Here is a 25,947-nt window from a genome sequence, read left to right on the forward strand (position 1 = left end):
ATTAAGATGATCTTGTCATTTTCAAATTCCCAAATATGCTAAAACAAAGAAAATATTCAGGTGCTGGTGGTTCGTTCATCTCACTTCAAGCGTTTGAATTGGCAAGAAATCACACAAGATCATTTTTAAAAGGGAACTCAATAAAAATGCTGCCATTTGCATCACCACAGAAGAGCAATTGGCGAATAATTTAAGAATCTGAAGGAAGATCTTTTAATCCCTCCCAACAGTGTTGTGCTTAAATGAGGTATTCATCTTTTTTTATGTTTTTGATAAAATTATAATAAAATACCCTCTACATATTACTTGTAGCAGAAAACAAAAAAAACAATATAAATAAATGATCATGCTTAAACTATCAAACACGAGGTTAAATTCTAATTTGTGCTGTACGCATACAATATCTATTCATTCTAAATTCAATTCATTTAAATTATTAAGGCTAAATGACAAGGTAAGAGACAAAAAATTCTGGGGAAATAATTCAAATGCAGTATGACTCACAGCTGCAGCTGTGCTTTATCTGAAAGAGTTCTTTGAAGTCTTCGATTATCATCCGTGTCCTTAAGAACATAATCTTCACCTACACAACGGTCCCAAGAAGAATTCCAACCCTGGAAATAAAAATAATACAACTATAAACCCAGAAGGAGATAAAAAAACTGAATTCACTACATTTTATCTTAAACATGCACTGACTTACTACACTTCATGCCATTAAATAGAAGTGGGGCGGTTACACTTTTTCATGGTTCGTATTCTCAATTTGCATTGTAGCCAAATACAATTAGCGTGCCACTGCATTAGCTATCATTTTTGAATGAAATTGGTAATTTCAAATCAGGTTATTTCACATTCCTAAGGAGAAAAGACTAGCTGAGGCAAAACACCATTTCTTAGGATTTTATGGTCATTTTCTCTTGGTCCTTGTCTCTGAAATTAAGTTCCATTGCCCCCCTATTTGTGATAAAGTACTACCAAATATCTCGAGTCAAAGCTGTGCCACTCAGAGCATTTGAGTATTCTTGCAGTTTGCCTTTTTGCTGCAGAGCAAAGGGGTTCAAGACACATCTCTTTATCATTATAAGTAATTTCACATTATAGTTACTAAAAGAAATATGTATCGATGCTTATCTTAGTTTTTTTTATTTTCCAATGAAGCACATGGTTTTTGAATAAACGATGATTTCCATTTTAATGAATTCCCAAATTTATAAATGCCGACTGTGAAATCATAGGCAAATTTAAAATATTTTTTTATTAGTAATCTACTGGTTAGGGTAGGTTTTGGATGGACACAACTACTCAATAAATATTGAAATGAAACGAAATAATTTACTTTGAAATTCCACACACTTTATTAAAAAAAAAAACAACCCAGGTTTCGAGGTTGAACGCCATCATCAGGTGGTCCTCATAGAAGCACGCTGTCTATATATACCTTCTGATCAAAGGAGGGGGGGTTGGTCAGAGAGGGAGGGAGGTTGGAGAGGTAAAAAGGGTACAATGTAGCTGGGAAGAAAAGAGAATTACATTTTTGACTTAGAAGAGTGGTAGGTCTAGGAGTGGGGAGTGGGAGGGATACAAAATTTCGTCGGCAAGTTCATCTTTCCAACGGACACATTTCAGAATTTCTAACTGCTCCAAAGCATCGAGCCTTTGACCTTTTTCTTCAAAATGAATAATTTTTGTCACAAAGTCACTGTTGTGGTCACTTTCGATGAGGTGCTTTGCAAAGAGGGATGTTATGTTCTTATTTTTTACACATGTTTGGTGTTCTTTAATTCTTTCTTTAAATTTCCATCCTGTTTGCCCAATATACTTGGTGCTACATTCTGAGCACTTTAACTCATACACTCCACTCCTCTCGTTTTTGGGGACTTTGTCTTTAGTGTGAGAGATCAGGTTCTCAAGGCATGAACCACTGTAAAATGCACATTTAATTTTTTCTTCAGGAAAACTTTTAATTACTTTTTGAGAAATAGTCCCAAGATATAGTATTCTCCGCCATTTGGCAGTGGGATCTTTTACATGTTCGGGGTTGTAAATGTGGCTTAAGGCTATTTTTGTAAGTTTATTCCGGTAAAGTTTATGAATTAGATCTTCTAAATAACCATTGTTTACTGCTAACGTTTTAATTACATTAAGTTCCTTATTTACATTGAATTTTGACGTAGGGATAGCGGTTAAACGGTGGATCATTGCATGAAATGCCGAAAGCTTTTGGGTGAAGCAATGCCTTGAAGAGGAATTAATTAATTGGTCCGTATGCATTTCCTTCCTAAAAATGGAATACTGTAACCTGTCTTTGTCTTTACAAATGGATAGGTCGAGGAAATTCAGGGAACCTTTTTCCTCTTTTTCACACGTGAATTGTACATTAGAATTGATAGAATTTAGATGTGCTAGAAACTGATCTAGTTGCCTATCAGAACCTGTCCACACACAGAAGACATCGTATACATATCTTAGCCAACAAAATACATTATTAATGAGAGGGTGAGCTGAGGAGAACAAAACTTTTTCAAAATTGTCCATATAAATATCGGCCAGGAGTGGGGACAAGGGCGAGCCCATGGCTAAACCATTAGGTTTTTGGAAATATGTACCATTAAAAATGAAATAATTGTGGGAAAGACACGTCTTAAGTAACACACAGAGTTCACTTATAACTGGCACTGGGATGGATTTCCGGATGAGGATGTCTTCGGCAAGGTTCACCGCTTCCATGGGTGGCACGTTAATGAAAAGGTTGCGTACATCGAAGGAAACAATCATGCACTTTTTCGGGATGACCTTTTTCATAAGTTTGTTGACAAGGTCCAAGGAATTCATTACACCATATTCCGTGGAAAATTTGGAAACCTCCCTGAAGAGTACATTAAGCCTTTTCGCTAGTATGTGGTTGGGAGCTGACATATTTGACACTACAGGTCTGATCGGAATCTCATTTTTGTGAACTCCAGGAAGCCCGAAAAGCCATGGCACTGAGGGATTCATTTGCACTAGTTTGAACATTTCACAACTTTTGAATAACGTATCACAAGATTTAATCACTTTCTTAATTTCTTGTTGAAACTTGGGGGTTTGGTCTGAACGAAATACTACAATATAAAGTTTTTAGTTTTTTTAAATAAAGTGTGTGGAATTACAAAGTAAATTATTTCATTTCAATATGTTATGCAAATTCCATAAAGTTACGCCTGAGACAACAAATTTTACTAAATAAATATTTGTTTACTCCTAACAAAACACAATACAGCAACCTTCTCTATGTGCACCAAGTTCCTCTTCATCTCTGCGTTCTTCCTTCCTCCTTTAATCCCATCCAACATCCCTATCCTCTTCCTGCCTTTTTCTCGTTTGCCTAACCTCCTTCCAAATTTAAAATATGGACTGCCATATCCAGAGACAAAATCTTAACATACAGAAAATTTGTAGATGATACGTAATGTTTCAACCAATAACCAGGGTGACCAAATTATCTTGAAATTCTTCTGACTGAGTAGCAGGGAGACTTCCTGTGAATCAGTCATCAGAAACACGCAAAAGTGTTCAAAACATGCCAAAATATGACGGGTTTTAAATCATTGCCAAATCCCAGACAATCATAAGAGATGGGACTTCAAACTGCACATGTTGAACCTAACTCTACCATGCAAATATACATTTTATAAACAATAGTACCAGTTTACGAAAACTCTACTTCACTTGCTAAAAACTAGCTCAAAAATATGGGGTGTTTGCTATCTAAGTAGCACTGGGGGAATTCTGGATGTTTCTGATCCATTGCGTTTGGAGTGGACTTATGCTTCTTCAATTTTATATCAACTATTGATAATTACAAGTCTTATAAAAATCAAGTTTACTTTAAACACACACATTGCATAGGATTTGTTCAATGCTTTTCCTTGTATATTTTTGACAATCATGTTTTCTGCTTCCACGTAATCAAACTAAGTTGTATTTCCCTCACATTGATCTTTTTGAAACTAACAGTGCTCTACAGCTCTCTGTTGATGGTATTTCATTATCAGAGACTGGTGCATTTCTCATATTTTCAGCTTCTTTCATCATACAATTATGCCCTCTAATTTCCTCTCCAGTGATATTTTTCTGGCAAAACAGCAAAGCATTTATAGCCATTCAGTCAAGGGCATCCAAGAGATTTGTACCTTAAGACAAGCAGCAGCATTCAGCTTGTTGAGCACAGCCTTGCCATTCGATGTAGTACACCAATGGCGTACTCCGTTGAGTTGTAGAATTTGTTTCAGGAACTTACATTTGGTTTTCCTCAATATCCTCAGACGGATGCATTGAACTCAAATTTATAGCACTTTAGTATGTAGATTTTAATGTTTCACTGAAAGTGTAAGGAGAAATTCTGTGGAGTGATTTTTCAAAAATTCGGGAATTTCTCTACTACTACGATCACAGTTCCCATAAGGCTCATTTCCTTACACTTAAGTTTTTTGCTAGTGCTAAAGATGCGAAGTAATTATCGGCTGCGATATTTCTACCTCAGCTTCAAATGAAGCATAACATTTCCTGTGAGCCTAACGCTTACTGGTCCTGTTTCATCTTTCCCTAATTAAGAGAAGCCGTTCATTGAGGATTGGAGAAGGAGCAAGTAGCCAGCCAGGGCTTTAAGAAGAACTTCTTTGACATTTTGGCAAAATAAAGCATAAATAGCTATCTTTCTAACCTTGATGTGAAAAAGCTGCTCAACAACTATGGTATGAAAACTACGAAATGGAATTCAAAGGAACACAGGGGAAGAAAACAGGGGTTAGGAAAACAAGAAAATATAACGAACGAAAGGGAGCTTCTGAGCACGTTGAAATACACCAAAGGGGGAGCATAATCACAAATGGTCGTAAGTGCATATTTTGGCCACAAAGGGATCCTTTCCGGGAACAATCAAGCAAGTGAAGTATTAATACAACTAGATTGAAATAAATTAGAAGATTATCAAGGTAAATTTTATCACATCCAGAGAGAAAACAAAATACATACGCAGAGAAGATGGCAAAAAACCCACCTGAAAATGAATCAGATACTCCACACATTTTCTCCCACGATTATCTTTGTTGACAATAACTTCTAAAACCTGAAAATAATCACAGATATTTGACTTCAAGGGATTGATAAAATGGCGTACTATTACAAATATTCATCAAAGAGAAATTCAACACACAATGAAAGTGGCAAATTTCACAACAACAGAAATAGAAGCTGAAACTACACTACAAATGAAAACTCACTGTATACGAAAAATAAACCAACAATAAATTACATTATTTAGGAACCCTGAAAGATTATTAATAATAAAATTGGGAATTTGCACCATTGTACACATTATATTTTATTTATAAAATTAATGTCGATCGACATTAACCAATCTTAGTTGAGATTCTAAAATTGATTGGATTACACTCGATGGTATCAGGCTTGAATACGTGTCAATTTTCGAATGAAAGAAGAAGACTATGCATTTTCCACAAAACTTTTTATTTGGTACAACTAGTTTCAACACATACGCATCACCTTCAGGATAAACTAGTCCTGAACATGAAGGTGACGCCTGTGTGTTGTAACTATTTGTACTAAATAAACAAGTTTTACGGAAAATACATTGTTTTCATTCTGTTTCGGTTACTTACTTTAGAGTCATATAAAACTTTGGCCTTAGTAGGATCTGGTTCATAACAGAGCACCTTTTCCCCTTCCGTAAATTTGAACTTCACACCACGTGTGGAAACCATTTCTCACTGGGTTGCAGAGTAAAGTAGCCAAAAAATGTATTTGAAGACGTACACAAAAATTTCATTTACACACTACACCATTTCTCGGAAAATCACAACCACCTACACCAAGTTTAATGCACGTTTGAGAATACAAACTTCGGAGTAGCTAACCAAATGTCCTACACCATTTTTGTAATGAGGATGTGAATAGACACTTCGGCACTGTCAATAGTTGGTTCTTTACGATACGTGCGTTTATAAAATTGATAGTGTATAAAGGACAGGGAAAGAAAATTTACTCGTACACATCGAACGACGGCGCCATTTACGACCGTGTTCCGGATTACCAGCCCAAATGCAAACACCAAAGAGTGACGAAGTGCCCCAATTCCACATCTAACAACTGGTATCAGCGATCAAAGTCAACGTTTTCCCTACTGCAATAGTGATCAACGCACTACCACAAAATAGTGCCTACACCAGACATATAATTCTACTTCTTTCTAAGCTGTTGCTCAGTGTAAGCTCGCACCTTTGCGCTTATAGCGCTGCCGTTTCGGAACGTTGGCGTGCATAGCGGAGGACAACCCGCCATTATTCAAACGGACATTCGAAGTTCAGATCCGTTGGAAGCCGCTTTCCTAAACGACAGTGATTACGATGACAAAGCTGTAGACATAGCAATGGATTCTAGATAGCTACGAAAATTAGACTAAGACAAAATGTATACTACAGTATTTTCACCCAATACATCTGGAACAAGGGGAAAAATTGAAACATTGCCCACATCCAAAACTACATGTAAAGAGTATTCCAGCAGTATCCCTAACGGCAATTTATTCTTTCAGGTGAATATTTATATATATATATATATATATATATATATATATATATATATATATATATATATATTTATACTTAGGTACACACGTATGTATATAACAGATAAGAAAACCGAATCAATCATATTCCTTTCTTAAGTTAAAAATATCTTCTTTCTGTATTCAGAACTTGATACATAATATTATTTATTTGTAGTGTCTAGAGGAACATGTGAAGAGCATTTTTATGCATATTTTACTTTTGACTTCATTATTTTGGGCAATTAAATAAGTTCATTACATTATTCCATCCTCCGATAAGAAAGGAGAAATTAATTAACTTTTACAAATTTAATGCAAGCGAAATATCATCGTATTGTTATTTTCATTCACCATATTAACTAAATGAGAAGAAATATCATGTTTACACAGAGTAAATTACTGTTCGTACAATATCTCTATGAAATATGAAGAAGGTAATCACATGACTTAAAAGGTGTCTGAATCATTTAATTTGTTAATCCTTAGATCAGGAATAGCTGTGGGCTGTGAAAATATCATTAAAAATCACAGTGCTCACTTTTTATTTTTTACTAAATTCAGGTTTACATAAATGGTCACCAATACATACCATTAAATGCATATCTTCATTATTACAATCACTTGCATAACAAACTGCAAGAATAACACTATCACTTAAAACACAAAATAAATCTCACACATAAGAATGTATAAAGTTTCAATTCTTCAAACTACTGTTTATTGCCTAGATTAAATAACCAAAATGACTAGAGTCCTACAATCAAACTGTCAGCAAATCAACCAGCTTATGCCCAGAGAACTCTAAATCAATTTACTGACTTATTAACAAGGGAAAAAATTTTTACCTGGTTTCTTTCAGTTTCATTGAAATGCATAACAGTATAAACTCCATTTTCAAACCAAATTAGACTCATTTCAACATTAATAGAAGACTATGTTATAAATACATTAATCATTATATATATAGTATAGTCATCTAACACAGTTATAAGGCTTGACAAAACAGCCAATGTTCAGTTAGTTCTAAGCAGCTGATCCTTTGGAACAATGAAAACATAAACATCAACTATTGAAATGGCAGATTCAAGTGCAAGGTGCACATCTGCTCCTCAGAATTTGCACCCATGAAAAATTATATAGGAGGCACAAAAACAGTCTTGCAAGCCAGAGTCCCCATGCTTAAGGTTAAAATCAGAACTTTTGCAGCATTACAACACACAAAGGTATCAGAACCAATGAAAAATCCCGCCTCCTACAACAAGGGATGTGATGGGATGGGAAGTCTCATCCTCGAATGCCCTCTACCCCTCCAACAGTGCAACAACACACGCAATGGTTGATCCACCTCCATGCAAGCATCTTTGGTTGAAATTAGAATAGTAAGAAGCAGCAGAGCATGTGCATTTGAGGCACATGCAATGAGATCCGAGACTATTGCCATTTGCCCATTCACCTGCTCGTGCCAATTTCTGCTCATTTGTGGCTCTCCCTCCTTTAATGTACACCCTCTTCCAAACAGCAGTGAACTTCCTCGGCAGTCACGGTGGACGCTGGCACGGCCAGTTACAGGAGGAGGAAGGTCCTATGCTAAAATAAAACGGGGAGTCTAATCGGGGATTCCTTGTCAGTCTTTGGAGCAGATGGGGCCCAGGTCCCCTCCACACGAGGACACACAGAGGGGGGGAATGGAGTGGCGGTGGTGGGTGGGGCGGGAGGAGGGATGGGGGGGTGAGAGGTTTTCAGGTTGTCCCTCATGGAGGCAGCAGCCGACCAGGACTCCGGGCACTCATCCTTTCACTCCTTCCTTAGGCGCCGCCGCCGGGGCGATGAGCGCTCTGGGCCAACTTCGGTGGCACCCACTGCCTCGGCCTGAAAAACACACAGCGTCAGCCCACATTGATGAACATTGAAGAACTCCATGAAAAGCCTCAAGGGAGGGGGAAACATATCACATCAACACAACAACAAATATCCACCTAGAGCGGTGTTTTTCAAACCTTCCCTTACCATCAACTACATTTTCTATAAGTTTCAAGTACTGTGGATACCAAATACTATGAAGCATACTGTAAGGAGAAAAGTTATCGGATTCATGTGAAAAGTGTACAATAGTTAAGGGCCACATATCTTCTGCTTCTGATACATCACCCCCTCCTCCTCATCACCCCATCCAGGCATTCCTTACCCACTCCCCCGGCACACAACACATGCCATGCACTTCCCACATCCTACCGTTGGCGTTGCAGACGATTTGAGAGCCCAACTGCCATAGGGAGATGCACACGTTGAGCATGTGAAGGGTGCCTCAATGGTTGTCAAGGGCGGTGGTGGCAGGAGGGTGCTCAAGTGGATGAAGAAAATCACTCCCCACTTTGGCCAACCACTACACGGATCACCATCTAAGCTATCCCGACCAAACATACTCGTTTGTCCACTTGGCAACAGTTGAATACGAAATAGTAGAGTCCCCCATCACAGTGTTCTGAATTAAATTTCTTTTGCTTTCATATCTATCTTTGAGGAGTATTCAATCGCCGCTCGAATCTCAATTATTTCAATCTTAAATAATCACTACACAGGAACAACAACAGAAGAGAGGCATCTGCAGCACAGATCTCTTCCCAGAGCACTGACACATTTCATATTTACTCATTAATGATTACCTATTACTGTACCGCATTACGCTAGCGTTGACATCTGAAGGTGGACCTTTCAAACTACCCTTTTATCAGTGTTTTCAGCGGCCCGCCCTTCTACGAGGGACTTTGGTAGGAAAAAGCATGCAAGTAATGGTCAGGATGGGTCTTCTTCTTCCCATACACTTAGTGCCCTAAGCAACTGTTCCCCTTCTTTTCCAATTAAGACATTCGGGAAGGGGATTTGGAATCTCTCTTCCAAAAGGGTATTGTGACAATTGCTCAGACTCACCCATAGATGGCATCACTATTCGCATGATTTTTGGCTATCACATAGGAAAATACTGCGGGTGGACGCCATGCAAAATTGCACGCCATTCCATTCGACAGTTCACTTTGGGCAGCCTTTGGAGTCCATTGTTAGAAATGGAAAAGTGCAGTGATAAAATTCTTCGTAAAAGAAGGTTTAGTGCTGACTGGAATGAATTTGAGGATTGCATGGGGGCTCTTCTCTTTCAATTTCCACCATTAAGAAATGGGTGCCCGAGTTTAAACATGGCCATGAAATACTCCAAGATGATCACCCACAAAAAGGACATCTGAAAAGTGTAACCACCCAGGAAATCATCGAAAAAGTGCACGATTTGATTTTGGAAGATTGGCGTACGAAGCCACGTGATAGAGCTAACACTGCAGGGATGTCAAAAGAACTCATTGGTTACATTTTGCACAGGATATTGCACATGACAAAGCTTTGTGCAAGATGTGTATGCCACTCTTGCTCACTTGGGATCAAAAATGCATTCGAATGACACGTTTCAAACTGCTAGGCATACTTTAACAAAAACACGACTGATTCTCTGCAACAACAGGTGACAATGGATGAAACCTTGGATTCAGTACCAGCCTCCTCCATGCATTACACAGAGGCTGCTTCTTCAGCTACGAAGAAGGCAAAGACAGGTTAGGGCCATTGGCAGGTTAAGGTCATGGCATCCATTTTTTGGGATTGAAAATGAATTTTGTTGATGGACTATCTCGAGAAAGGTCATACGATAACTGGGGATTACTACTCTAATCTTCAAACAAAATTGGACACAAAAATTCTCCATTCAAGTAGACCAGGCTTGCAGAGGAAAAAACCGTTTTTCATGAGGTCAATGCCCAAAAAGTATGGCTGTAGACGAGCACTTTGCACACATTCCTAAAGAACAACATAGAGACACAACAATGGCTCTGAAACATCAACAGATAAAATTTCAGCAATATTGAAGGCAATTATGTTGAAAAATAAAACTTTTCGAAAGCATAAATTGTCATTTTCATCATCAGACCAAAATGCAACAATTTCAGAGAGTAAAAATCGTTTGCCTTGACCGGGCAAGGTGAATGATTTTTACACTCTGAAATGCATATTAGCAGATGACTTGTTAAAAGTTACTGTTGTGGTATCTCCCGCAGTTTCTTTGAATTTATCAGACCAAGAACTTTACTGACTACCTTCGTACAACTGTGAATTTAATGAATAATGCAATATACAAAATAAACTATTACCTTATAAAAAATAACAATTTTATAAATAATTTTCTTTTTATTCAAGAAGAAAGTTCAAAAACTGAGAAATTTAGCAAAAAACAAAAAAAAATGTGAAATTTTAAGGGTCATATCTTTCTCCCAGATTTAGGTATATTAAAAATAATATTTCCACACCTTGATCAAATGACATATGCATAAAATAGGTCATTTCATCTTTTGTTAAATGCATCTTGAAAATTGAGCATAAAGACAAGTGGATACTATAAGCCTGTTTAAACCATATTAATCAAATTTTAAAATGCATAAGATTACACCAACTGCCCTCTGTTTTCAGTCAACGCATGACTAATAGTGAGGCCACGATATAATTTCATCAATCATTGCATTCACCACTATACTTTGCATGAAAATATACTAATATTGTAAATTTTCTTTGTAAAGTACAAATAATCATGGAGTTGATAGTTGAAACATTGGCAGCGGATGCCAATTTTTTGATTTCTCATTCCAGTTTCCAACATTTTTGCTTTGAGGTTTGAATGAGATTCAAAGACTTGATAATTAGCAGCATTCATGCCACACTTTAACTCAATTGTATTTGCCAAATTGTCAACAAATTCAACGTCTGTTCTCAAATTTGAAAAATCTCCACTCAGTGGATTTTAATTGCAGTTCAAGAGAATACCAAGACCATTAATATATTTCAAAATTGAGTCTGGTAATTGGAGACATCACATTTGCTACCAAATTGGGGTGGAAATTTTGAGGAGTGTGCGAAAAGTCGAATAAATGGCACCACTGCTGTGCACTGAAGCCATTTTAAGGAGGCAAATCTCTTGAAAGGGCATATACCAAGTTTCAGCCAGTTCAGTTAATCTAATTGAAACCATGTGCCATGCACACAGGCCAGTTTGCGGTTGTGTCATCTAAATCCACACTACTTCAGGCATCATTTAGTCCATGTGGGCAAAAGAAGATGCACTGCCTGAAACCAAGGAACAGTACAAGCAAGGTCACCACCATCAAAGGGGGCCGCACCAAAGAATGCAAGGAGTGTTCCTTCAGCTAGGAAGGTCATGGTGATTGTATATTTGGATTCATTAACAATGATTTCCATTGTCTAATTTGAAAAGAACCATACTACGCAGTGAATGCTACTAAATCAATCTGAAAGTGAGCAGCTAGGAAAACGTCTATAGTTAGCCAACAGTCCCGCATCAAGTTCATAAATCAGTTCACATGTCTGCAGTTGTAACTTCAAACTTGATAAGAGTTGACTTTTGATGTCTGCGAGATTTTAAATTCATATCCAAGCCTTCACCCAGAGTCTGTATATACGTTGAACTTAATTGCCTGACAAGGCCCTAGATTACATTGCAATGAATTTCCTAAGTTCACTTCCATCTGGTCATTAATTTAATGGTTTTTTAAAACTATTTCAGTAGATGTACTTCTTGTCCTTGTTTCAGACAACAACATTTTCTTCAAGGATAACAACATTCAAAATGTTAGTAGTTAACATGGGGCACAGATTCTTTAAAGATTGCCAATTGCTCAGATTGGCGAGAGTAACTCGGAAGAAAAGCTGACAACTATGCTTTCTATTATCACATCTACTTCTGGTACACTTCCAGGTGATTTGATGCTCGGTAGACCTTTTAGAGCCAGGTTTCCTCCATTGAAATCAGAACAATTAGGGCATTGGGATCGGGGGTTTCTTATTAAGGATGCGTTCAGTAAATATCAAGGAGAACTGTATGGTGATAGGAAAAGTAGGGTAGTGCCTAGTGTTCTTTATGTTGAGACTGAACTTATGCTTCAGAGGAGAAGAGAACATAAATTATCACCAACATTTCATTGGCAGACAAATGTTATGGACACACATCAATCTGCAATCCAAGCTCACACAAAAGATGAGCTGATGGAGAAACACATGAAACGTCATAATTTTACTTCAGTTGGTGTTGGTTTTGCAATTTAGTTCTCATTTTGTGAAATATATGCTTGATAAGGAAGGAGACGAAATGAGACTCACCAAAATAATTGACATTACAATGAACACTTACCTCAAATTGCACTTACTTGAAATTGGATAGGATGGATGTTTTGATAAAGCACATACTAATGGACTGGGATGACGACATTTGGATCATTGGGCAGGTTAGAGGGGAGGGCAACGCACCCGCCTTTTAATCTCACAGTTTTGGATTAAAGCCCCACCCCTTGAGTATAGGTGCTCTCCCAGGTGGTCCAGCCCCTGGGGCACTCCCAATGACAGGCCATAAGATAATCAGGATCCCTAGGGGCTCGTGGACCATCTGGGTCATTCTAAGAGGGGGGAAAATTGGATTTCTACACCTTGAATTAACAACCATTTAACTGATTTGTGCATCAAATCTTGAAGCTAAGCCGGTCCCTGACAGAGGAGACAAGATGTGGGTGTTCCGCAGTCAAAAGGGAAAGTGAACGTGCCGCCGTGTGGGGGCTCTTCCTCACCTTGTCCTCCCCTTCCTCCTCCTCCTCCACCCCCTCCTTGTCCTCCTCCTCTCCCCTCTCCTCCTCCCCTTCCCCCTTGCCCTCGTTGGCGCCACAATCTTCATCCTCCTCCTCCTTCCCCTCCGCATCCAAAGTCACTTCATCAGTCTTCTTTGCGTCAGCCGCAGACTCCTGCCATAGTAGGCACCCGAGCACCAATTTGGTTTCATTATGGGAGAAGGATACAAATTAAGCACCATCATCCAGACCATTGCCATTTTGCAATGATTTCAATTTAACCAGTAGTTTGTTTATTAACTAAACAAATATCTAATTTCTCTTGCTGCAACATTATTGCAAGTAAAAATTCAATGAGAAGAATAAGGATTAGACAAAATGGTTCGGAAGTTGCTTACTCCAATATCCTAAGTGTACGAGTGGATTATTAAAAAAATGGTGATCATAATATTATAAGAGATTTTAAAACATTTCAAAGAAAACACAAATTAAGCACGAAATAACAATACCCCACCACACTCTTCAATCTCTCTGGACATAAAGCCACATTCAGTTAGTTTACATCCCTAATTTTAGCGAAGTAAGTGCTTTTAAAAAATTTTAATCGCCTGATACCAAACTTGAAATGGACTCCATTTCAAAAATCTAAACAAGATATACTACTTTGTTTAGAGGGACATCAAATTTTAGCCAAATGGGAATATTAACAACAAAATCAAATTAGATAAACTATTATCAGAATAGATATTAAACATAAATTTAAATGCCTTACATTAAGAAAATGACAATCAACTTCAAGTAGAATTGCATCAAAGTTAAACTTACTTCATTCTGCTCACATCTGCCAATTGGAATTATAATATAGGGCGATGAATTCAAAGGAGCACAATTTTAAGTTGCTTTTTACCCAGCCCATTTTTGTATTTTGAGCTACCAGAGCATTTCCAAGTCAGTCTGATATTTCCTAATCGACGGAGTTGTGACTGTTTGAATCTCAAATGTGTGTCAGTGTCGCGTGTTTCATTCTTCCACCATGAGTTCCCCTCATAGAGGTTGACTGGGTGACGAATAAGCCATGCAATGGAAACTTCCAGAAGAAGAAGAATGAAACCTTCGCCAACTGCATATTTTAGATTTCTTCATGACTATGCTATTAATTCAATACTTTTGAGTTGAGACTGGTAAATAGTTGATGAATCTTATTAGCCAATTCAGATCTTACAGTGATTTTTGCAGGACTGAATATTCAAATTCTTCCTGGACATACTATAACCACCAAGCATTTTCATTGTTTTCTCTCGGCCTTACCTACTGCACTCGTATGTTTATAATGTTTTATCTCTAGTTTTAGAAATAACTATCTCAAACCACCACACCCAATTATTGAATTTAACCCACACACTTTAACAGATTGAAGTGAGAGAAACACAGACTATAAACTCACAGAAAAATATGACTTTATTTAAATGGGAGTTGTAGAGTGTTGACTGGGCAGCTGTACTGAATGCAAATCTTGTTACAAACAAGTTAAAAGAATTTCAATCAATTACTAAGTACTACTGGGATATTTGTTTCCCATTAAAAAAGCTAGCCATAAAAAATAAATCAGCAAATAAAGGATATAACTGAAAACAAATGAGGTTCTGACTGCTAGAAATAGGCTTAACTACTTAACTAAGGCTAGTAAAGTGGATGCTGCTCAGGAAAGCAATAATTGACCACGTCAAACAAATTATTTCAAACTCTACCAATCTAACAAAAGCGTTGTGGTCTATCGTCAATGATGGAATGCCAATAAAATATTATAGCCCAGAAAAAATAAATGCTTCTTAATAACAATTGATGGAAAAGAAATCAGCAATCGTGAAAATATGGCGAACGAATTCAATAATTTCTTCTTAGATATTATTGGCGAAACTACAGCACAGTAAAACAGACTAAATGATAGCATAGAGAATGTTATGTATATAAGTGAATCAACTTACTTTAATACCGCCACAGAAAATGAAGTTAGAAATGCAATCAAGAAACTAAAAAACAAAAAATCCAGTGGGCATGATGGCATATCAAATTATCTAACAAAACTTTGTCTGGAATCCTTCACTTAACCTATTAACAATATAGCCAATGAATCATTTATATTTCCCTATTTCAGGTCAATTTCCTGAAGAATTAAAAATAACCCAAGTTATTCCACTACATAAAAAGGGGGCCAAAGACCAACTGAATAATTACAGGCCAATCTCACTAATTTCATGTATTTCAAAAATACTTGAAAATTGATGAAAAAAAGACAATTAAAATTACTCATAAAATATAAAGTTCTTTCTCAGTCACAGCATGGTTTCACAAATAATAAAAGTGTAGAAACTGCATGCAGTGATTATGTAACTGAAATTGCCCAAGCTTTAAGTGATAAAAAGCATGTTATAGGGGTAAATATGGATCCATCAAAAGCCTTTGACTCTGTAAAATCTATATATGTATGTGAATGAAATTGAAAAAGCTATAATCTCTCCAGGGAAAAATAACATGGTGCTTTATGCAGATGACATAGCAGATCATACTGAGTCATTTCAATAAGAAATAGATATGTATGCTATGGTGAATTCAGCCGCTCAATGGCTGCATGAAAATAATTTACAACTAAATGCAATAAATACAGGTTACTTGGTATTTAGTAATAAAGACCTTCAGTCAAATATTTCTGTGGAAATAGGAAACCAATTGATATCCCAGTTAGCACATACCACCTTATTGGGCTTAGAAATGGACAACAAGTTAAGCTGGAGGTTTCAAATGGAAAAATGTAGTAAAAAATTATGTTCAGCCCTATTCCTTTTAAAAAATCTTGCCAACTATTGTAATGCAGAAGTATTAATCCCAGTATAGCATGGTATATTTGATTCCATTTGGCATCGTCTGCTGGGGATTATCAGCACATGGAAACATCAACAGAATGCTCACCTCCTTCAAAAACGTGCATTTAGGGTTATATTTAAACTGAATGCAAGAAAACCCTGCAGGTAGTATTTCGAATGTCACAAAATCATGACCATTCCCTCAATATATTATATGCATTCATTACTATACATATATTCATTACTTTCAAGCATGGGTGGCCACCCTGGCAGATGGCATGGCCTAATTCACACCAATTACCTAAGGACACTAACGAAAAAATTCCATGAATTATCACCAGGTGTCCACAACGAAACATGTAAAAAATGCTGCTATGTTTTAAGAATGAACACTTTCGTGCAATTCACTAAAAATAATCCTTCAATAGGTATTTCACATGGGAGGGAATCCATGGCGGACAAGATCAAGCAGACAAGCTTACCTGAGAGGAGCTACAGCAAAAGACGAGCAGCAGGACAAGGGGCAGGGCTACGACGACAAGGTAAAGGGCCCACAACCACGGGTGAGCATTGGTATAGGAGATGATGCGCATAATGAGGCCCTCCTGTGGTGCACGTGAGAGGGTATAGAGGAAAAGGTTAATCAAGTTCACTAAAAACTAGGGCATATTCTTTACCTCTGACGCCCTTCTCCACAAGTACCACACATAAATGGAGACAGGGACCATGCAGTAGAGGAAGTAGAGTGCCCACCAACCAGGCTTGTAATTCATGGCTCGAAGCATGCGACCCCACAGGGAGCTCTGAGCAATTTCCATGTGACGACATGAGGAAGTAAAAGCCTCAGTTAGGGTCACAGAGTTATGTCAGATGCCGACAAACATCACACTACCACACCTGACATAACAGAATGACGCATGTATCAAAGACAACATGGTATTAATTAGGCAAATACACCGATCCTCAAGTTCTACCCAAATACACAACCATTCCACTACATCAACCATGATCAATCATTCACATCCAAAAAAAATCATCATAGAAGGGAGGCATTCTTACAATCAGCCATTTTTATTTTCTTACAAAATTAACAATTTCTTTTTATGGGCAATGCAAGAAAGTGAATATTCTACTAACCTACTTCACTTCCATCTTCACATTGCCACACACTGTTTAATTGTGTTGTAGTCATAAATGACAGTCATGCTGCATTATGACTAAGGGGTTTTAAAAGATAGTGAAATGCTAAGCTCAAAATTGCTGAAAAAGTCAAACTAGAAATTATGTCCTTGTTGATGGAGGAGAGCTCTTGGAGTGAGAGACAACAAATTTTATTAACCTTCAAACAATGGGAAAATTCAGAAAGGTGTTTGGAAAAGGTTGCTAATCCCTGAAATGAAAACATAAAAATACACACTGATGAAAAATTAAATATTCTTGAAATCTCAACGTTTTGAAGTTTGCCTTAAAAAAAAATAGTGCCCATGACTTCCACAGAGACCAGAGAATGGTGAGAAGGGAGGGGGAAACATCATCAATGGGGGCATGAGGGTAACAGAATTAGGGTGGGGAATGAGGGAGCTGACCACTCTTGGGATTGAAATCACAATGAATGAACCCTATCGGGGCAATCAAAATGAAGGCCCAGCAGTAAGTCAACTTTCATGAATCCTGATGGCAGGTAACTAATTTATCCAAGCTGAATGTTGGCAAATCACAATTTAGTAACAAGAACAAAAAAGTAAATCTATACAATGATATTTGCATTACCATATCTCCGCAATTTCTCAATGCACAATTTAGAGGAGTTTTAACAATAAATGAATAATTTATTTATTAGTGTTATTCAAAGTTTATTATTTATATTACTATAGTAAAAATAATAGCCTTGCCTACTGGGGTGACCGTATTACAAAATTGTGCCACAAAACTCAGGATTATATGTTTTATCATCGGAGGCATCAGACACACACCGTCTCTCGATGCTCTGCTCACCACATACAATATTTTGGTGAATTTCATTATCAACATTCATCCAGGGATTCTAACCCATGCACCAATGCAATTTTCAAAATTCAAACTAGGATTACTTGCTTTATTGCCGATGCTTCATCCCTTATCAACCTTGGGTAATGGAAGTGGAATGTTTTACCCATTCCACGACTATATATGGGCTATACCACAATAGATATCATCTGTATTATTAAAAGCAAAAAACTGAGTACCTGTACACATACTTATATATGTTTTCTTTAGCACAAAGTCACTAGTGTCAGTCTCCGGAAATTCATTGGCACAGGAAAATGGCTTGATGGATTGTCAGGAATAAAATTTGGTTTTGAATGTAGAAATTATCATGCTATATGCAGAAGCTGGCAGCTTATTAAATAATTTGATGCCCAAGCATTTCAAAGAATCTTAGGTCTTAGCCAAACGAGAATATGAAGTACTTGCATTAAATATATGATTTTTGTTTTGTAATTATGTTCATTGGATTATGTCAAGAGGTTATTGACATTTTCTTTTACATCACATAAGACAATATTTATAGGCTGCACCCTTTCATAATACAATTTTCAATGCACAGTGCTTTGCATTGATATCTAGAATCTGCATTAAAGATTGTTCCGAAAGCTTTCTAATTTGGTAAATGCAAATTCATTGGCATGAATAAACAATACCTACCGTGCCAGTAATGTGAACTGTTTTCATCATGAATTTTATGGGCAAAAATTTGCACACCTTCAATTACAAATCCTACATGCCCCATAAGAGCACATGAATACACTTGATTAGTGTGCAACTGCAATTGTCAAAGCCATTAAAATGTCCTCTGAAAAATCAACCCGAATGCAATTACAGCGCCAAAGGCCAAGCCAGGGAGTGCTGAGGTTAGGAGGATGTCCTTGGACAGAACACTAGTTTGTTTTTTGTACTGTATCTGTCATAGGTTTGAACTTCACTGAAGATGTGGCTTACGGTTACGCAAATTATGGTCTTTTCAAGTTCTTATGAATTCGATGACGACTTCCTGCTTCCATCAAAAATCTTCGTGGATTCCTTTGGAGCAGAATTTTTTATTGAACTATCCACATCCTAAATATAATTATTTCCAGTTATCATAATGTTGAATATGTATCCTGCATATGGAATGGAACACAAAGAAAAATTAAACCTTTTCTTACCTTTTTAAAATCCATTCACTGTGCTATAAATTTAACCTCGGAAATAGAAAAAAATGCAGCTTTTTTTGCTTACATGTAACCCTGAGGGTTATTACAAATTACCTGTCGTATGATACAATCTGAAATGAGTCTCACCTCCCAGAGCAATTATGAAAGATGGATTAACTCTGCTGATCAGTATTATCCCGCTGGAAGTTAGTCTCACCTTCCATAGCAATTACGAACCAGTTTCCGACAGAGTAATACCACGCTAAGGGGTCGGGGTAACACCATGGCCAGGGTGCCCTGCCTTTGAAACTCCACCTGGCCATATTTTCTATATGGCAGCAGTTTGTTTTCATTGGAATCTTCACCTAGCGTATTAAAATCATTAAATGCGAGCGCAGAAGTGCACTAAACACTATTATTTGGCATTAAAAATAACCAGAACGGTTGAGTAAAAGCAAGTGAAGTGAAATTGGCAACATTGGTTCTCCTAAATAGTATCTCGTAAGAACTACACTGAGCTTCTCCATTTTATCAGTGCAATGTAATTATTAATTTAATTTAGCGATAACTACATTATAAGCGGCATCTATTTGTTAATTTCAATACGAAGCTCTTTAATTTTTTATTGAAAATACTTCGCTTTCATTTGGATTCGTCAATTGAGAAAAATTGGAGAAGTAATGCATACAATGTTAACCTTGTAATAAATCCACGAAAGGACATATTCATGAATGCAAGATGTAAGTAACCACTTTGAAATAAGTAATTTAGGGTTTGTGAAACATTGTGTTCCTGCGCGTGAATTGTTAGTTCATTATTCATGTGTGCACAATCGTGAGTTGCCAAATCTATTCATCTATTCTTCTGACATTCTTTGTTTAATACCATTGAGCATGCAGACCTAATCTAATTATTACCCTTTCATATTTATGCTATTATAAATACATATAATCCCTTTTCCCATATTAAATGACTACTTACGTGTTTTGATATGCCATATCTTTGGTACACCATTGTGAAGTGACAAATCTATAGTTCTAGCATTATTTTTATTCATTAAATATTTTTATGTATTCGCAAAGGAATTTGAGAAAACAGTGAAATGGCATCTAGTAAAAATGAAAAGAGGTTTCTTGCTCATTGTGATCTCATACGAGCAATTACTGTAGATATACTGGGACATGATGATAATGATCTTGGGTGAGCTGAAGACTCAAATGAATACCATTATAAAACATACAATGCTAGGAAAAATATTCCCCTTACGTACGCATAATGCAGGATGAGCGTGGCTGATCTAGCATACACATCAACAATTGGTCAACATCAACGATTGCCTTATTCTTCAAGAACTTACACAACATTAAGGAGATAGATGCTTCAAATAGAGTGACAAGAGTGTCTATACAAGGGTCACATATCCTCAAGGATGTTGAAAGGTTGCCTCGCATATGCATAAACAAAAAGCTAATGCAATGTGAGACCATTAGCAAGAATACAATTTTTGAAAAGGGGAAAAGATTTTGGCCGACCTTGTCAATTAGATGTAAGGATCACCAATGGGTAAAGAAGTATTCAAGGGGAGCCATGAGTGGTTTGAGAAGTTGATGAGAAGAACCAGCACCCGGGGCATTGTGAGGCATGGTGAAGCAGTAGGCTCTGAGTCAAAGGCAGCAGCAGAGAATTCCACCAGTGACTTCAAGATGCTCGCAGATTCTGAGGGTTACCCGCCATAACATGCTCATAATTGTGACAAGATGGGTCTCTTCTAGGAGAAGATACTGAGGCGAACCTATATTTCTTCATCTAACAGCAGACAAGAAAGCATTGCCCACCCAGAAGCCGATGAAAGGCCGTTTCACTCAGCTATGTTGCACAAATGCAAGTGGTCATTTGAAAAAGAAACTTCTGCTTATTGAACACTTACAAACTCCACGAAGCTTCAAGAAGTGTAAACTCCAAAACAGCATGCTAAATGTGATGCTGACATCATCGGAAAGTTTTCCATCATATCATGCATACGCATTAGGCATTGCCCTATTAAGCCAGGGGTATAATGCCATCATAGCATACATTTATTTAACTATAATTCTGAGTTGCATTTTTACAAAATCCTGAAGCATCGGCAAAAAACAAATGTCTCTAGACAGCTTTCTAGTAAAAAAGAATTAGGTACATATCATAAATAATTGACAATTCATTTTGATTCTTTCTTGCTTTTAAATTTCGAGTTTGCATTCCCAGTTGCTTCATTTCTTAATAGGAGTAAAGGTGATCCACAATCCTTAACAATGTTGACATAAATTTCATTGAATAAACCTTGTAATTAATTTGTTTTTCTTGTCATGGGATGCATCATTGTATTTTACATTCATTTATATGCAAAACGTCGTTCCACTGAACACGACAAAGATTTAGGGGAAGAATAATGCTCACTGTTCGAGGTTCCACAGTTTAAGGATATTACAAATGACCCCACAATCTGCTCCAGAAGTCTAATCATACCTGTACCATGCTCAACATATTTTTAAACAACAGATTCCAGCAAATACATGCGGTTCGCAAGAAACATTCTGTTAGAGTCATAAAAAGTGATAAACATAAAAAAATATCCCAGCACTCACAGTATCCTGGTCCAACTTTTTCCGTTTAAGGTCAAAAGTGTCAGCAGCCCACTGCTCTGCTACTGTCATATCATCCGTTACCAGGATGTTGTCAAACAAAATCAGATCCGACATAGACCATAACTCAAATCCCACGGCACTCTATTAAAATAAAAAGAAAAGAACATTCAGAATTCAAGTCAACATTTCTAAAAGAACAAGTTTTTAATATTAAACAAGACAAATAATGAGATGCTTTTCCCTTTTCCCTGGGAGGCAGCTCATCTCCAAATTCACTGGTGAAAAGAAAGTGAGGGTACTGACGAAAGGCTGGGGGAAAACCACCAAATTTAGTAAATCACATCAGAGTGAGCAGATGCGTTCTTAACCCCTGGCCTGTCAAGCAGCACATAGGAAACAAAGGCTTGAGCATTAGGGTGAAAATTAAACAAATAATAGCTAAAGTTTTAAACCATATAATTAATTAATATCTTCTGCCACCTCAAATGGCATAATCTTTGCAAATTTTTGCATAAGTGCAAAAAGAATAAAAGTTTTAAAAAAAATCTTTTTATCTTTACACAAATAGAATAATTCAAAGTTCTTCTATTTTTACAAAAATGATAATATACCACTTGTAAAAAATAAGAAGACAGCTCAAATAGGTCTAAAAAGTAATAAAAATTGCTCATTTTGCAACAATCCTGACTCCATCCATGGTGTGCAATGGCAATTTATTTTAAGAATTAGAATACACATTGTGCAACCCATAATTTACAGGCAAATTCCAATTAATGAAGGATTAATTCATTTAGAACCTTGGTGATGGATGCAGTCCCATTGAATACCTGTACTCATTTTTGTGCGTGAATTTTTTGAATCTGTGATTCAAGAAAACAATTAAAGGCAAAAATAGAAGGGATGGGGAAAGATTTTGCACCACATGCAAAATGTATACTTTTCAAAATATGAGCATGGAAGTGCAGTGCAAAGACTTTTGTACTGAAAATTCAGCCCCTATCTACGTTCAGGTAAACGGTTGAAATTAGCCCTCTTGGTTTCCTGTCCAGCAAACCATAACGAGAATAGGAAAGTAAAATTAAGCATTCCCAGAGTTTACTGACACTCCAAACAAAATACTACACCACACTTTAAGTTGAGACATGACCCATCCATGGTAACAGTTCACCATTCAAAATTCCTGATTTTCTGAAATCACCAACTGCTCCTACCCAAATGCATTTTCCTGGACCAAGTGTTTACAAGCTTCAGACAGGCTACAGCCACTGCATTGCCACAAGATTTAGGTATCATCACTCAGGAAGAATTTCCCAGGGTAACACACAGGAATACTATCCCAAGAGAAAGCCTGAGCCCAAAGAGAGCATTTCTGAAGCATGATTCACTTCCCACTTCTGAGTTTCTGAAGATTATTTTTTATATATCGGACATTTTAAATGCTGTCATCTAATGCTATTTTCCAGATTAATGCTAGTTAGCAGATTCCCATGATATACTGGAGACATGGAGATGTTTCGTTTCCCACCTAATTGCTAGGCCCTCCACCTCAACAGTTTCTCCAGCCACTGGTGCCCTCCAACAAGATTTGGCACTGCAAGATCTTCTTTATGTCATCCATAACATGCATCATCCCTCATCCATTGAATCTGAACAAAAAAGAGGTTCAGCCATGCAAAGACCACCTAATAAGTAGCCTATGACAGAATAAGGAACTGCTACTAGAGAAAGGGTCATATGGAGAAAGCTAAATGAGGAAAAGGTGGAACCATCACTGAAACAATCCCCAGGGCATGCGGATTTACTTCATGCTGCAGAAACAGGGAAAAATTAATTTTTCAACAATATGCAAAGAAAATGTGTGGGAAATTCAATTGTTTCCGGCTCAACTTTGTGGAAATTCATTTTAATTAAATGACGAATACAATGTATGAAGACAGTGGAAAGATACATTGTATTCTTCATTTAATTAAAATGAATTTCCACAAAGTTGAGCCGGAAACAATTGTATTTTCAAGAATGATTTTAAATTATTAGTATTGTAATAAGCTATCCGAAATTTCTCCCAAGGAAAAAGGTTGGCTAACTTTTGTGAAATTAATCCATAATACGGGAGTTTGCACCATTTGTAACCTATTTCCTCCACATTAATAGGTTTGAACAAAAGATTGTATGCTTTGACCGAACATTTTCTTTGCAGTATTTTGTCAATTAAATTTTCTTTGCAGCCATTTTTCATTGCTAAACCTTTAATCGTTTTGAGTTCTTTAACAAAATTACTTTTGGAAAGAGGAATGGCCAACAGTCTGTTTAGAAGGAAATGAAAAGCGGAAAGCTTATGCGATATGTAATGGTGGTGGAAAGATACATTGGAAAAATACATTGAGACAGTGGAAAGATACATTGTATTCTTCATTTAATTAAAATGTGTGGGTGTGGTACTAGTGGTACCAGGCACCTCAATCCAAAGGACCGTACTTTCTACAGTCCCCCAGGCATTCTACAAGAGAATGCATAGCTTTCAATACAGGAATCACGTGGCAAGTTTTATACGAGCCAAATGAGCAGATCAGCCTGATGTGAAGTACAGGAGCACTGGCGAAATTCTAAAAATGAGCCAATTTGCTAGCTTTCCACAAGAGAACATGCCTGATTGATTCTAGGATATGCTCACATACTCACTGGAGATAGGTAAGAAAGGATACCTAACACTACATAGAGATCTACCCGCTTTCCAAAAGAGGATTTTCCAAAGATTCCAGCAGGATGGCTGGAAAATTCGCCACCATCAAAGAACAAATCAAAGTAGATGCAAATCTGGAAATGAAATAGCTCCATAATTACCAGATTACTTGGCCTGGCTGAGCAATGTCTGAATGGCGGTGACCAAGGTAAATGGAGAACTCGAGCATGTGACCCAACTGCAACAGACAGATACTCACAATGGGCATCATCTTGAAGGGATGCTCATCATGGAAGTAGTCGGGGTTTGGTATCTTCCTTGGTGCCCACTTGCCTCGATATGCCGGGTTGTCAATCATTGGAGGCCTCCACTTGCCTCGGTATGCTGGGTTAGGCACCATGGGCCTCTTCCACTCTCCACAGCCTGGGGCACCCTTGCACAAGGGATTTGTCACCAATGGCGCCTCCCACTCACCATCCATGTCATCATCCCTGGGAAAAACAACCTCCATGCATAAATAACACTTGGCTCACGGGAAGGAGTCAACATGGAGGGGGATTCCCCCAAGGAAATGCTGCTGCTTCTGCAGCAACACTGAGTTCATTGACACTAATACTTTGACTGGATGAAACAAGTGAAAAACTTCATTTGAAAACAAATTCAAAAAACTGTAAATGCCAAGTGGAGCATCATTCCCTGAAAACAATCATTTCAAACCTCCTCAATCTAGCCATCATCCTCAATTCTAGCCTCAAGCCTCCTTCACTTCTACCATTTCCTCCTCCCAAGTTACCTTCCTAGACATAAACATATCATTAATAGACAAAACATTCCACACCTCTGCACATATAAAACTGACCAACAAACAAGAACAGTACTTACATTATAACAGTTGCCACCCATATCACACCAAACACTCAATTCCTTAATCCCTTTCCATGAGGAGAGACAGAATCTGCAATCATTCTGACTCCATTGATAAATTCTATCCCAAATCTACACCATTCCCTCCTCTAACGAGGTTATCCCGATCACTCCTAAAAAAAGGAATCCGAAGACATGCCAACACTCCCAAACCTTCCTCCACTGCGGAAACCCACCCTCTTTCAATTTGTACCACATACTTTCCATGAGATCAATCCTAAAAAACCTCTACCCTATCCTCAAAAACCATAATTCCACCAGCAACCTTTTTCCCAAATGCCCCTCAGTTACTTTCAAACACCCCGCCAGCTTATCAGATCTCCTCAAATCAACCAATCCACTTCTTAATTCCCCGCCCTATCCCAAAGCCATTTTCATGCCCTGCAATAAACCTAGATGCGAAACATGTC

At 37.4% G+C, this 25,947-nt stretch overlaps 2 protein-coding genes across 4 annotated transcripts in view; both read right to left on the reverse strand.

Moving 5' to 3' along the window:
* The window catches only part of msl-3 (male-specific lethal 3), a 65,553-nt gene extending 59,282 nt beyond the window's left edge, over positions 1–6,271 (reverse strand). Inside the window, exons 1-3 of the mRNA XM_071586111.1 lie at positions 5,664–6,271; positions 5,042–5,110; positions 505–614 (exon numbers count right to left, since the gene is read on the reverse strand). Of these exons, the coding sequence (XP_071442212.1) occupies positions 505–614; positions 5,042–5,110; positions 5,664–5,765 (281 nt within the window). The 5' untranslated portion in view covers positions 5,766–6,271. The remainder of the gene's footprint in view (positions 1–504; positions 615–5,041; positions 5,111–5,663) is intronic.
* An 864-nt stretch (positions 6,272–7,135) lies between these two features.
* LOC139688556 (calnexin-like) overlaps positions 7,136–25,947 on the reverse strand; it is a 52,749-nt gene continuing 33,937 nt past the window's right edge. For 2 of the 3 annotated variants that reach the window (XM_071586105.1, XM_071586107.1), the window contains exons 7-11: positions 24,873–25,104; positions 21,934–22,074; positions 16,814–16,939; positions 13,279–13,449; positions 7,136–8,479 (exon numbers count right to left, since the gene is read on the reverse strand). In XM_071586105.1, the coding sequence (XP_071442206.1) occupies positions 8,405–8,479; positions 13,279–13,449; positions 16,814–16,939; positions 21,934–22,074; positions 24,873–25,104 (745 nt within the window). In that variant the 3' untranslated portion in view covers positions 7,136–8,404. Of the gene's footprint in view, positions 8,480–13,278; positions 13,450–16,618; positions 16,742–16,813; positions 16,940–21,933; positions 22,075–24,872; positions 25,105–25,947 lie in introns of all 3 variants that reach the window. The other variant, XM_071586108.1, reaches the window with a different exon arrangement.

This window comes from Hetaerina americana, unplaced genomic scaffold (genome assembly GCF_022747635.1).
Source record: "Hetaerina americana unplaced genomic scaffold, ioHetAmer1.1.p SCAF_20, whole genome shotgun sequence".
Lineage (NCBI taxonomy): Eukaryota > Metazoa > Arthropoda > Insecta > Odonata > Calopterygidae > Hetaerina > Hetaerina americana.